Source organism: Perissodus microlepis, chromosome 6 (genome assembly GCF_051167445.1).
Source record: "Perissodus microlepis isolate ML-2025 ecotype Zambia chromosome 6, ASM5116744v1, whole genome shotgun sequence".
NCBI classification, from domain to species: Eukaryota; Metazoa; Chordata; class Actinopteri; order Cichliformes; family Cichlidae; genus Perissodus; species Perissodus microlepis.
The window spans coordinates 21,769,462-21,784,210 of record NC_140466.1 but is presented as its reverse complement, the minus strand read 5'-3'; the positions used below and the strand labels follow the sequence as shown (position 1 = coordinate 21,784,210).

Sequence of the window (14,749 nt, the reverse complement as noted above, 5' to 3'; positions counted from 1 at the left end):
TGATGGCATGCTGTAGACAAGTGGAGAGCAATTTAAGTCAGGGTTATAAGAGGAACCTCAGTCATATCAATGCACACTGAGTTATAACAATAGCAGATTATAATGATGCTCTCTATGATCACCTTACTTTTTCTGTAATGGTCTAAATCACTACTACTAGGGAAAACTGTCCCACACTATCACAATACTTTATCCATCTTCTTGTTTCCTAAAATCAACAAAACATGAGATTCTGTCTTTGTCCTTATGCTAATCAAAAAACACGGACAGTACATTCAGTTTAAGACATGCTGTCTGCAACACTTTATCTTTACTTTAATGGTTTCATGTTTACATCAGCAAAACATGATGGAAAAACAATTTAATACAACATGTGTGGTTAAATGTTCTTTAATGCATTTCCACAAACTGTTCTTACATGGGATTCAAGATCTGAAAAACATGATTATTTTTCAGCATTACTTTTTAATGACGTGGGAAAAAATATGTATACATCACTGTTGGTAGTGCATTAGGAATAATTAAAGGACAAACTTGTTATCAAAGCTATCAAAACACATTGATTATACTAGTTGGCATTTTATCATTTTTATCTAACTGTCAATTTTCAAAAATCAGGCTCTAATATTGTTTAATGTGTGAAAAAAAATCTTTACAATATATGACAAATATCAAACGTTCTGTAAAGAAAAGGGCACGCTTGTTTTTTGACTGAATGAAAAGGCCTCCTACAAAGGCTTTAAAGGTACATAGTAGCACACAATAGACATTATGGTTATTATTCCATATTAACACTTAGTATCATACATTTTGCATAGGAATCAAAAGTAAATTATGTATGTTATGTTGCTATTAAATAGGCACTCAGTAGCATGGCCATAAAGTAGTTTGATATAAATCTAGTGGAGTTAGGTTTAAGCTAGTAATATTCTGTTTTCAAGCCGAGGGGAGATTAGAGCTAATCTCCCCTCAACATACCCCAACGTACCGGCAGCAAGCCGACAGCATTCCGAGGGAGACTGGGGACATTGTTCAGCATCTCCATTGCCGAAGATGCTGCATTGAGCTGTGGCAGCAAGGTGGTTGGTGCCTGTCGTGGTGGTAATCCCCAAACCAAATGGTGGACACCAGAGGTGAAGGGAGCCATCAGGCTGAAGAAGGAGTCCTATAGGGCTTGGTTAGCCTGTGGGACTTTGGAGGCAGCTGACAGGTACCGACAGGCCAAGCGGAATGCGGCTCAGGCAGTGGCTGAAGCATAAACTCGGGTGTGGGAGGAGTTCGGAGAAACCATGGAAAAAGACTTTCGGACTGCCTCAAAGAGATTCTGGAAAACCGTCAGGCGTCTCAGGAGGGGAAAGCGGTGTTCTACCTGCACTGTGTATAGTGCTGGCGGAGCGCTGCTGACTTCGACTGAGAAAATTGTCGGGCGGTGAAAGGAATACTTTGAGGAACTCCTTAATCCCACTGACACGTCTTCCGAGGAGGAAGCAGAGTCTGGGGATGAGGGGGATGACCCGCCAATTTCCGGGGGCGAGGTCACTGAGGCAGTTAAACAACTCCTTGGTGGCAGAGCCCCTGGTGTGGATGAGGTCTGCCCCAAGTTCCTGAAAACTCTGGATGTTGTAGGGCTGTCCTGGTTGATACGCCTCTACAATATTGCATGAAGATCAGGGGCAGTACCCCTGGACTGACAGACCGGGGTGGTGGTCCCCATCTTTAAGAAGGGGGACCGGAGGGTGTGTTCCAACTACAGGGGAATCACACTCCTCAGCCTCCCTGGGAAAGTCTATGCCAGGGTGCTGGAAAGGAGAGTTTGTCCGCTAGTCGAACCTCAGATACAGGAGGAACAATGCAGTTTTCATCCTGGTCGCGGAGCACTGGACCAGCTCTTCATCCTCTCAAGGACACTTGAGGGTGCATGGGAGTTTGCCCAACCAGTCTACATGTGTTTTGTGGACTTGGAGAAAGCATTCAACCGTGTCCCTCGGGGTGTCCTGTGGGAGGTGTTGCGGGAGTATGGGGTGTCTGGCCCATTGCTACGGGCCATTTGATCCCTATACAACCGTTGCAAGAGCTCGGTTTGCATTGCCGGCAATAAGTCGGACTCGTTCCCGGTGGGTGATGGGCTCCGCCAGGGCTGCCCTTTGTCACCGATTCTGTTCATAATTTTTATGGACAGGATTTCTAGGTGCAGCCAAGTGGCGGTGGGCTTTCACTTCGGTGGCCTCAGAATCTCATCTCTGCTTTTTGCGGATGATGTAGTTCTGTTGGCTTCATCGGGTGATGGCCTCCAGCTCGCACTGGAACGGTTCGCAGCCGAGTGTGAAGCACGGGAATGAGAATCAGCAACTCCAAATCCAACTCCAAATCCTAGGCCATGGTTCTCAGCCGGAAAAGGGTGGAGTGCCCACTCCGGGTCGGGGATGAGTTCCTGCCCCAAGTGGAGGAGTTCAAGTATCTCGGGGTCTTGTTCGCGAGTGATGGGAGAAGGGAGCCCGAGATTAACAGACGGAATGGTGCTGCGGCCGCAGCACTGCGGCCGCAGTGATGCGGACGCTGCACCAGTCCGTCATGGTGAAGAGGGAGCTGAGTGTAAAAGCGAAGCTCTCAATTTACCGGTTGATCTACGTCCCTATCCTCACCTATGGCCACGAGCTGTGGGTAGTGACCGAAAGAACGAGATCGCGGATACAAGCGGCAGAAATGAGCTTCCTCCAAAGGGTGGCTGGCCTCTCCCTTAGAGATAGGGTGAGAAGTTCAGCCATCCGGGAGGGACTCAGAGTAGAGCTGCTGCTCCTCCACATCGAAAGGAGCCAGCTGAGGTGGTTTGGGCATCTGACAAGGATGCCTCCTGGGTGCCTCCTGGGTGAGGTGTTCCGTGCATGTCCCACCGGGAGGAGGCCCCGGGGCAGACCCAGGACACGCTGGAGAGATTATATCTCTCGGCTGGCCTGGGAACACCTTGGTGTTCCCCCGGATAAGCTGGAGGAGGTGGCTGGGGAGAGGGAGGTCTGGGCTTCTCTGCTTAGGCTGCTGCCTCCGCGACCCGGCCCAGGATAAAGTGGAAGAAGATGGATGGATGGATATTCTGTTTTCAGGTAAGGAAGAAAACTGTGCATCATGCACTTTTATCTTTGCAGTCATAACACTTACTGCAATGAAATGGCTTCAAAATTTTTGATGGCTTCTCAGAGAAAGTGTCCATTTTCTTACTCGCCATGACTTTCTGACTAACATTCAGCATTTTACTTCCAAGCGTAAACCCTCAGAAATGCACACTTTTTTCAAATACCAAAATTTTGAGGACTACATGTCACAGTTTTTGTAATTTTTTGAAACTACAACAACCGTGACATCTGTGCAATACCAATGTCGATAACGGTGGTCATTTTTTCCTTCAGACATGGCAGATTAAACAGAGTATGCAACACCATACAACGTGATTTGCTTTTGCCAGTGTTCATTTTGACGTGACATACAAAGTTTGTTTTGCTTGCACAACTACACCATCAGCTGTAGGGTGTAAATGGTCATGCTTCTCACTAACTTCCTGTGTGGGGCAGGAAGGTAATAGTCTATGATATCTTTGGCTAGTGTGGACAGTGTCTGGCTTGTTGGCTTGACAGAATTATGATAAAAGCCAAGCCTTTTTAAGGATGTATTGGTATTGCCATAACATTTTCTTAATGCATTTGCATTGTCATATTATATTTCTGTCAGCCTTTAGTTACTTTGGTCTAACATTAACCTTGCCTTCATAATTTTCTGAATCCATATCACATTATTTGCAGAAAACTTGATTACATTTAGTTTCAAACCAAGAACGATAAATCTAGTTGCATAAGTACAATACACAGCATTTGACACTTCTTTGACAGCATACACTCATTATGAAGCGACTAACCAACATGCAGTACTTAACAAATTTATTTGACCACCACCATGAGGTTCATCCCACAGCTGTCCTAAATTATCAGTACTGGTAATTGCCAAGTCATTTTTAAATGTTTCTGCAATGTTAATCCGCCAGCATTTACAATGGTCTCATAATTTTTTTTAAGCACTGTATATTTTGATCAGTACTGCTTTTGTAGTTATTATAAGCTTAAATCTACAAATATATGCTCAAAGACCATCGATTTCCCCTTGAAGCTGGAGGAGAAAATAAAACTCCTTCGGTCAGTGGTCACCACAGTAAATGACCGGGGTGACTGCACGTAAATGTCCTTGAACTTGTGAAATGTTTTTGACTCTGCATCCCAGAGGTAGATCTGTGTGAAAGAGTAATCGCTGCCAAGAGCAAGATAGTGCCTGTCTGCGAAGGTGAACGGCTGGAGGATCATCGCCCCTCGAGAGGGAAGAGGCAGCACGTCAATGAACTGCTTGTTGGTCCACTTGAGGACTTTGGAGTCACCGATGTAGCAAGCCATGGCCAGATACAAGTCACCCTCCACCCGGAAAGCTTTGACAGCCACTACATCATCAACGTTTGTGATTTCACTATGAAGTATAAACTTTAAGGTACTCCTGTTCCACAGGTAGATGATTGGTGACTGAGAGCGACTGGCTAAGATCAGGTAGGACTTCCCGTCCACCTCAACATACTCAGCATCTGTATCACGAAACCATTCATGGAGAAACTGGTAGGAGTAGAAACCAGTTTCATTGCGTTCTGGTTGGTCAGTCCACTTGTAGAGAGTAGACATGCCTGCCTTGGAGCTGTCCACAATCACAAAGTACCAGTGACCTTCCATCTGAAAGACTTCAATATCATTTGGCTTCGAGATGTTGAACACCTCAATAGTTTGAAAGTTGATGAATTTGTTTTGTTGACCATCAAACCTGTAAATGTGGGAACCCCCAAAGAGCTGGGTGACTATTAGTAGGACATGGTCTTCAATTAGAACCGACTTGCATCCAACAACAGACTTCCCTGTGAAGAAAAGTTGGTCATTATTAATACAACACAGAAAATGAAAGTATTAGTTGAAAATTAACGCACTCTGAAGGATCTGTGAATTCTATCTGTGAATTCTATGACTTCTATGATGACAGTATTAAAATCATTATGGTCAAGCATGAAAAGACCAAAGTTCAGACCAAGACAAGACCAATGACAAAGTTGGATTTTTGTTTCTTTCAGCTGCTGATGAATGTAATGGACTTTAGGGATTCTGGCCTCACTTTTTTATACAACTAGTGTTTAGTTATCAGCTAACTTCTGCATATATCAGGCGTCGTTGTCAGGTGAGTTGGACGATGAACCTAAGCAGTGGCTCCCCTGGTTACCTTCTTTCTTTTTATGCAGGAGGTTGCTGGGAGATGATGTTTGATCAGACATTTCCTGTCTTACTGCAATAAAGTGTTCGGTGAGGATCAGTGGGGTGCACGGTTAAAAGCTTCACACAGAGTTGGTGGAAGAACTGTATCTGATTACCCACATGTAACAGAGACTACAGCTGCTGGGGGAAATTACTTTCCAAAAAAGTATTTTGCACAAAAATATTCTTTAAATGTTCTTCTGTAAAGTTGGGTATTTTAAATATGTGGCAACTGTCTCAAATTGTCAGATCAAGTCTCAGTTGGCCATTTGATTATCTACTGTTACTTCATTTTTCAGACCTGGAGGATGTCAGTTAGTCAATATCCATGATTTGGATGTGCAGTTAAAATGTATGCAGGACCATTCATTAATCTATTTTGGTCTTTTCATGAAATCTACTGACACTGAAAAAAAATAACATTACCAGCTTCATGGATGTTATCAAACCTGTTATATTATCAAATTTTCTGAAGTTCAGTTCAATGTGATCCCACTCCATGACTATGCAGCTGTTGGAGTTTGGGGCGGCCATCGCTACAAAGATGTCGTCTTTGAAGGAGAAGATGTCCGCTGACATGGACTGAATGGGGATGGACTGATGACGCACAAAGTCTGTGAGATGCGGACAAAAACAGAAACTGCTGGTTTGCTGATTAAGTGAAAACACCAAAATTTACATACTCACAGCTTCAGTTACATTTCAGTGCTTTGAGAAGCCTCATTCATGTACTCAGGGCTATTAAATTTGGCTTTCAGCTTAGTAATATTTTATTTTTGAGATTGTATGTTTTTTAACAGTCATTTGCAGTGACCATAAGGTTTTGCACAAAATATTTCAGCAACTGCTGCATGGATTGTTGTGAGATTTGGAACAGGCATTTGGCTCTCAGTTTCATTCTTATATCTGCAAATATAAACATATTGTGGGTTTTTTTTGTGTGTGTGTATGTGTTTTTTGCAAAGGTTATGCAGCATGTGTGGATATGTAGATGTTTTCAGGAGGAAACATGTTAGCAAACCTTGAATCTGTTTCTTTTTGAGAGCAAATGATTAATTATTCAACATTTTTATTGATTTTAGAATGACAGAAATGCCTTTCATCATGCCCTTGTTATTTCACCTGTGGAAATACATTCGCCCGGTGGAATAGGAAGGTCATTGAGCCGCTTGCTCTTCATGTCACTGGGGCCTGCGCAGAAGACATCTGATACTGTGGCATTTGTGTTTTTCAGCCATGTCATCAGCCACTTGTTCTCACAGCCACACTGGAAAGAGTTGCCTCGCAGATCTCTGATGCATCACAGAGGGAATGATCAACAACAAAGGATTAAGACAAGAGAAAAAAATGACTGGAAAACTAGATAGATAGATAGATATCATACCACTCGGAGGATTTAATGCTGAACACTGCCAAGTGCAGTCTGAGTCAGCTTCAGTTAGAAAAACACACACACACACTCTCTCTCTCTCTTAAACACACCCACATACACACTGCTGACACAACAACTGCTTACTCACATTTCCAGCAAGGAATCCAAGTCAAAAAAGAGATCCCTCGGCAGAAACCTTATCTTGTTATTTGCAAGGGAGCTAAACCAGAAACACAAAGAATGAGAAGGAAAAAAAACACAATTCTGTTGTTTTTTTTTTTTTTTTTTCTCACTTTAACTGTGAAATGTTGCCGTTGCGGCTGTCATGATTAGGAGAGAAGATGACAGCAAAACTTACAGATAAGTCAACCCTCGTAGACCACGAAAGGCATTTTTGGTGATGGTTTCTATCTTGTTCCCTTCAATGAACCTGTTCCATGAATAGTAACAGAACAGATTTATCAATGACGAGAGACAGATAAATATATTTTGTCATGTCTGAAAAGCACATGTGCACTGTTTATTATTTTTGATTTTCTGCTCCACCGGTGAGGGCATTGGGTATTGGGATAAGTTTAAAAGTTGTTGGTGACTGAGATTTTTTTAGATTAAGAAAGAATTTGTTTAATAATACTCACAAATATTCTAGATGAGGCAGACCAGAGAAAGCATCATCTTTGATTGCGGTCAAAGAATTTGCATTAAGAAGCCTGTAAAGGTAAAAAAAAACAGCAACAAAAAAAGCTCTACAGCTTAAAATATTAAAACTTTCCTTTAAAAAACAACTTTTACTTGTTTGGTTTCCAGTATAAAGCAACCAAAAACAACTTAACCAATAATAAATCCGTGTGCCTTATTTGTTTGGGTGTGACTGGTCTAAGACGTCAATAATCACCAAGTAATCAGTGGGTACTTACAGCAGCTGAAGAGAAGGCATAAGTGAAAACATCCCCTCTGTAATTTCCGCAATTGATCCATTAACCATGCTCCTGTTGAGTGAAACACATTAGGGACATGTTAACAGTCTGTACCAGACACGTCAGGCACGAAATCCCACTACAGGCAGTCAATTATTCTTCTGAATGCGGTATTAATATTATCTTGTGACTCACTGACGGATTTTAATAACCCTCTTTATAGCCAAAGAAATGTACTTACAGGGAGTTGATCTCTTTCGGTATAGTGTGGGGGATCTGTGAAGTGCCGACGCAGATGATGGTCTCCTTTGTGCAGGAGCATCCTGAAGGGCATTTGAAATTCTTTTTCGATTCAGCTGCAGCATAAATGCACAGGAGCGCGAATCCGGCCAGCCACTGCTTAGCAAGTGTCATGATGCTTCGTAGACATTAAAAACAGCGACTGAACGCGAGGTCTGAGCGTGTCGTTTGTGTATCCGCTGGGCTACATCAGAATGCAGCACTACAGTGGAAAGCCCTGACACAGGCTGATACGGCTGCAGCTGCGTCCTGGAGGGCTGCTGCTTTGGTGTCGGACGTCAGTGATCAGAGGTGATTTGTGTCGAAAGACTTCAAGGCAGCGTTTGTGTATATATGCATTTAATAAGTGCTCGACTTAAAGACGCATTCAAAGTGGGGCAATCAATAGAAAACACAAACAGACCTCGGTTTTTCAGCACCATGGAGAGTATTAATACTGTCATAATAGTTGCCCGCGTCTGTCGTGGATTTCATCACGTGATTCTGCATAACTATGCAGAAAGTACCAAATCCAATGAAAATAGCCTAATAAAGTCCCTCCACATACCAGGAAAAGATTTAATTGCACTTTTTAACCTGGTAGTTGAATTATTCTCTCAGCTGTAGTTACCAACTGGTACAGAGGCTCAATTCATTTTCTATATTAAAAAAGAAACAGAAAAGTCACCAAATGCACTCTCCTGGTGATTGTTTTTTTTTTATTATTGTTATTATTCTCATAAGCTTTATTTAAAAAGATAAAGTCTGAGACTAAAAGTCTGTTTTTAATAATAAGTTAACAAAAAAAAATACAAAAAGACAAAAATCAGGGTAAAATTAACATAAATCACAGTAACAAATGGAAGTTTGTTTATCATATTAAAATGAACTAAACTCCACCCGGGAGGAAAGGCAAGTGACTTTATAACAAATTTTTGCTAATACAGTTCTGACTCTGGAGAGCAAAGGGATGAAAAAAAACAAGCAAAAAAAAAAAAAAGTAAAGTATGGTGAGATGCCATGAACCAATTTATGAATTTCAGCCCTCTAACTGTTCAAGATTGCTGTATGTGATTGTTTTCTACAAGTACGTCATGGTGGATTTTAAATATTATTTGGATCATGTTAGTTTGTAGGAGCTTTTTTTTAAATTTGCCTTATTATAAGTTTTCTTCTTTTGTTGCTTTTTTTTCTTGGAGTATTTTCATGACCCCATGTAATCCTATTATTTGCTTTGTTAGTTGTTTTTAAGTTACTTAGGTGAGTCTCTTTGGTTTCAGTGACTTTTCCCACATATCTTGAGTGCTAATAAGGTAAGTAAGACTTACAGACCCCTGTCATGTTACACACACAATGCCTGACCTTTAATATTAAGTTTATAGGACAAAAGGCAGTACAAAGCTTTAACATGAGAAGATACATTTTTTAATCATGTTTTCTTTTTTCAGAAATAAACAAAGTGTGATTTGCCTAAGGGTAACCAGACTTTTGTTTACCAGTCAGTAGTGTAGTGTGTCAGTTCAGATAGTGCACCACTAGAGGGAAGCTGCTGATAAAGAAAGAGGAACCACACTGTGGCAACTGTTTTGCTAACATGGAGGGAAAGCATCTGTCGTGCTGCTATAGTTGTTCTGTTTAATTTTTGATATTTTTAAAATCCAAAATGTCATAGAAAGTCTTAATTTTATTTTCAATTCAATTCAATTTTATTTATATAGCGCCAAATCACAACAAAAGTTGCCTCAAGGCGCTTCATAGGTACAGAGAAAAACCCAACAATCATATGATCCCCTATGAGGAAGGACTTTGGCGACAGTGGGAAGGAAAAACTCCCTTTTAACAGGAAGAAACCTCCGGCAGAACCAGGCTCAGGGAGGGGCGGCCATCTGCTGCGACCGGTTGGGGTGAGAGAAGGAAAACAGGATAAAGACATGCTGTGGAAGAGAGACAGAGGTTAATAACAGATATGATTCAATGCAGAGAGGTCTATTAACACATACTGAGTGAGAAAGGTGACTGGAAAGGAAAACTCAATGCATCATGGGAATCCCCGGCAGCCTACGTCTATTGCAGCATAACTAAGGGAGGATTCAGGGTCACCTGGTCCAGCCCTAACTATATGCTTTAGCAAAAAGGAAAGTTTTAAGCCTAATCTTGAAAGTAGAGATAGTGTCTAGCAGGATAAACAGCTAAATTTCCCTTTGTTTAAACTGGCACAAAAAACTCTTGAAGTTCATAAAAAGGTGAAATACCTCGGTCACTTTATTACTGAATGAATGAAATGAATACAAATGAATGATGATGATGACATATACAGACAACGATGTAAGCTCTATGTGCAGGCAAATACTATTGCACGCAAATTCAGCTTTTGTTCACTTCCAGTTAAAGTGGCTTTGTTTAAAGCGTATTGCACACCGCTATATACTGCCCCCCTTGTGGTCATCCTACAAACAATGTAGCATGCAGAAGCTGCATGTTGCATATAATGATGCGATGAGAATCCTTTGCAGGATACCTAGAAGTGGTAGTGCCAGCCAGATGTTTGTAGTTGTGGGTGTTTGGACTTTTAAAGCACTTTTAAGAAAGTTAATGTTCAATTTTAGAGAACGACTGGATGGTTCGAGTAACAGTATAATTTTAGCACTTACAGATCCGACAGTGAGTGGTTCCCGTTACTCATCCAGTCTGAGAAAGCACTGTTAAAGTGTTTGTGTATTTATTGATTTATTTTAAGTAATTGTGTTTTATGTATATTATGGTTTTATATTTATTACAAATGCTTTATATACTTATTTATATACATATATATATTTAATGGTTTATACCTTGTGTTGGCGGGGGGGGGGGGGGGGGGGGGGGGTGTTGTGTGTGTGTTTCTGTCTTGTTTTTATGGACATGAAGTCTGCCAATAAAGATTGAATTGAATTGAATTGTCTGTCTCCTGAATCCAAACTGGAAGCTGGTTCCACAGAAGAGGGGCCTGAAAACTGAAGGCTCTCCCTCCCATTCTACTTTTAAATACTCTAGGAACAACAAGTAGGCCTGCAGTGCGAGAGCGAAGTGCTCTAATAGGGTGATATGGTACTACAAGGTCATTAAGATAAGATGGGGCCTGATTATTTAAGACCTTGTATGTGAGGAGCAGGATTTTGAATTCAATTCTGGATTTAACAGGAAGCCAATAAAGGGAAGCCAAAACAGGAGAAATCTGCTCTCTCTTTCTAGTCCCTGTCAGTACTCTTGCTGCACTAATTATTTGGGTTGGTGAAGTAAAAACTAACACAGTATCAGGGTTGTAAAGTTTGTTCATTCATTCTTGTTTCTGTCTTGAGTGAAAATGGCTTCAAAGTTTTCAAAATGAGTTTTTTAAAAGAAGGTTTTGAGAATTTCTGAGAACTGTGATTGCCCTGAAGATTGCCCTGAATCTTTATTTACTATTTCCTGATTATTTTTTCATATTCTTCTCCTCATTTTTTTCTTTACAACCATCTGATTTAAAATATACACACTTTATTAGGTACACCTGTTCTTCTGCTCCTTAACACAAATATCTAATCAGCAGCAGCTCAATGCATTTAGGTATGCAAACGTGGTCAAGATGACCTGCTGAAGTTCAAAACAAACATCAGAATGGGGAAGAAAGGTGATTTGAGAGCCTTTGAACAAGTCATTACAACCAAGGTATGTGGAAAAGCATTTCTGAAGACAGAACACTTCAAGCCCTGAAGCAGATGAACACGCCACATGCTGAGGCTACAAGTTACACTGCATCACCAAAACTGGGAAACACAAGACTGAAAAAAAAAAATCACCTCGTTTGATAGTGTTGCTGACCATGTCCATCCACAGGTACCCATCTTCTGACGGCTGCTTTCAGCAGGATAACATGTCATGTTATAAAGCTCAGATCATCTAAACTTGGTTTGCTAAACATAAGAATGAGTTCAAAGTCACCAGATCTCAATCCAGTAAAGCAGCTGTTGGATGTGGTGGTAGTGTGATGCTATCAGGTCAATATGGAACAAAATATCTGCAGAATGTTTAAAGCACCATGTTGAATCTATGACCAGAAGACTTCATCCAAGGTGTACCTAATTAAATGACTGGTGAGTATATATCTGCTGTCCTCTAATTAAAGATACTCTAATGCTTTAATTGTTAAATGTATAGTTAAATACATTTAACATACAGTTAAACTGATTGTAGGCTTATTATACCAGTTATTAGGTTTAGGGGCTAATTGCCTCGTCACATATTGCTTTTTTACTTTAATAAATGAAATTGTAATTTCAAAATTGCATTCTTTGTCTGATATTAAATGTGTGATGATCTGAAACATGCAAGGATGACAAATACGTTTTGACAACACTGCATTTAATGAAGTAGTCAATAACAGTTATCACATCATTACATTAAGAGACATAAACCAAGATTGTCTATCGTATGCTGCTACTTATAACAATTCATTATGATTTTTATTATAGACACTGCTCTTCAAAAGTTTTTTCAGACGCAGGTTTGTGTCATTATTCATTAAAAGGAGCACAACAATAGGGCTGTAAGTTGTCCCACCAGGTCCTAACAAGGTGCCGACCTTTGCTGGTAGCCCAGCAGTCTGGCAGCATGAGTGAAACCGAATAGCCATTGCCAGAAGGGAGCAACCATACATGTCTGCCATTGCTGGCATAATTCACGACAGCTCTGACTCTTGCATTGCTGTTTTTAGGCTAGAGTACTCCTAAACACTCAGGACCACCAGATGATACAGAGCAAACATCTCTTAGTTATTTAATCTAAACAATGATTAAGATGGAATTAGAGAACTGGAAATACAAGTTGAGAGATGCATTTTTATATTTAATTTATTTTTACGTGTGTTTTAATCTACACAGACATGAAGGGGTGTCTGAGTTTTGGGAACCCCAGCATACTAAAAACATCATTATTTGTTCATATTTTGGATATCTCTGGAACTTGAATACAACAAATTGCACTTTTTTCCCATTTGGTAACTTAAAGTGCTGGCACGTAATGACTTATCCAAAATAATCACTTCTAAAAACAAATGAAATGATAAAAACAGCTTTGTCTTCTTTTGTCCTCATTCACAGGCATGTAACTGGTTGTGTCAGATGAAGGATGAAACATTTTCTGACGGACACAAAGAGATCACAGAAATGGATAACTTTTTCTCTTTTGACTCATATCAGGCAAAAATGCCACTTCAGGGGAGTGAACAGATTTTGATCCTGAAGAGAACAAAGTGGGACAAAGTAATAAATGCATGTATTGAGAAGACAGCAGAGATAGTCCTGTTAAAGTGGGATTTGTTTTGTGTTGTTTTCTCTCTACTGACATCCTATCTTACAATCAAAAACATTTTGTAAAGAAAATTAGAACCACTTCATAATGTCTACTTATAAAAAAAACGTATGTCAGTAGTTAATAACTACTGTCAACATTTTTTTAACCTAGTAAATACTAAAACAAGTATAAAAATACCTTTGATGTTAATAATGTTATTACAATACATTACTGAATATACATAACAATACATAAAAAAAATTATACATAAAAATTACCATTTTTCAACCAGGGTTTTATTGATAACATTAGTAAAAATAACCGAATAGCTTGTTTTCTGTTGTTATGCCTTTATAATAAAGCACTTTAATAGGAAGTGGGTGATACATGTTGCAAAGTTTGTTTTTTAAAGTATGTTTTGTGATCAACTTTTTTTCATTTTTACATAAATATGTCACTTTCCCAATTGTGATATCTTTTCTTTTCTTTTCTTTTCTTTTCTTTTCTTTTCTTTTCTTTTCTTTTCTTTTCCTCCTTTGAGAGTCAAATCTCTTTTGTGGGAGACCTGGCCAAGAAAGTACACCATTACAAATTCACATAAAATACAAAACAAAGATGGGAGAAATGAAGCAAATGTAATTTACCCAGTAAGACTTTGTAAATAAAAGTGATGTACCACTGCTGTTGTTTCTTTAGATTTCAAGAGGGCCAGCAAACCAATTAAGAAGTCACTTAGTGACTTGTACTGAACAATGAGTTACATAAAGAACTGTGATACTCAGAGTCTTGAATGAAGTGTAGAAGAGAGAGGATGCATGTAAGTGATATCACCATAATGAGGAAGGTAACCCTTACAAGTTTTTTCTTAACTGCTAAATTAAGGTAGGCCATATTTTGATAATAAACCCAGTATGACCTTTACCTGCTATAATCTATATGTGAAGGGAAGTCTATCATTCACCTGAGATCTGGGAGTTATATTTAGTTATTTAGATACTGGTAAACACACTCATCCAACCTATTCACCGGAAATGACACTGTCAGAGTGATCACTTTTCCTCTTTAAGTAAATTGTCAATATCACTGGTTTAGGGTAACTGTCTAATCCATAACATCCTCTAAACTAACTTCCATACAACACTTGCAAATCCAAAGGTGACCTTTGAACCTTTGAACCATGAAACCTTTGAAGGATAGGGAACTTAACCTAGAAAAGTGTGGTGTCTGGCTGGTGACTGCTTCACAGCAGGTGTTCAGGCTCTCTGACTTCTCCTGTTCCCACTTAGAAGCTGCAGAGGGCTCAGCAGTGAGTGTCAGAAGGTCACCAGTACGGCCGCACGGTACCTAAAACATAAACATGTCACGACAGCATGCTGTGTACCAGTTTGTGTTAAATACGAGCAATATACGTCACACAAATTCTCATGTTTAAAATGGATTTTGTGTGAGAGTGATGTTGTGGTTGTGCCACATTTATTTTAGTAAATGATCTGTAGTTCTCCTTTACATCTGGCAGTCGCTGACCTACTGTCACATCAGGGAGCTGTACAGTT

The 14,749-nt window shown here is 40.0% G+C and overlaps 1 protein-coding gene across 1 annotated transcript; it reads right to left on the bottom strand.

Annotated features, from left to right (window-relative positions):
• Positions 1–374: 374 nt before the first annotated feature.
• LOC146385629 (leucine-rich repeat LGI family member 2-like) lies at positions 375–8,328 on the bottom strand. Its single transcript, XM_084931434.1, has 8 exons — positions 7,852–8,328; positions 7,611–7,682; positions 7,332–7,403; positions 7,052–7,123; positions 6,842–6,913; positions 6,444–6,613; positions 5,771–5,935; positions 375–4,933 (listed from the first exon to the last, which is right to left on the bottom strand). The coding sequence occupies exons 1-8, from the start codon at positions 8,022–8,024 to the stop codon at positions 4,098–4,100; spliced, it is 1,632 nt and encodes a 543-aa protein (XP_084787560.1). The 5' UTR covers positions 8,025–8,328; the 3' UTR covers positions 375–4,097.
• Between the last annotated feature and the right edge of the window lie 6,421 nt (positions 8,329–14,749).

Coding starts and splice junctions, on each gene's coding strand:
- LOC146385629 (XM_084931434.1), bottom strand. CDS start 8,024: ATGACACTTGCTAAGCAGTGGCTGGCCGGATTCGCGCTCCTGTGCATT. Junction 6,614..6,841: donor TTGGATTCCTTGCTGGAAAT/GTGAGTAAGCAG, acceptor GTGATGCATCAG/AGATCTGCGAGGCAACTCTT. Junction 4,934..5,770: donor AAAATTTGATAATATAACAG/GTTTGATAACAT, acceptor TTTTCTTCACAG/GGAAGTCTGTTGTTGGATGC.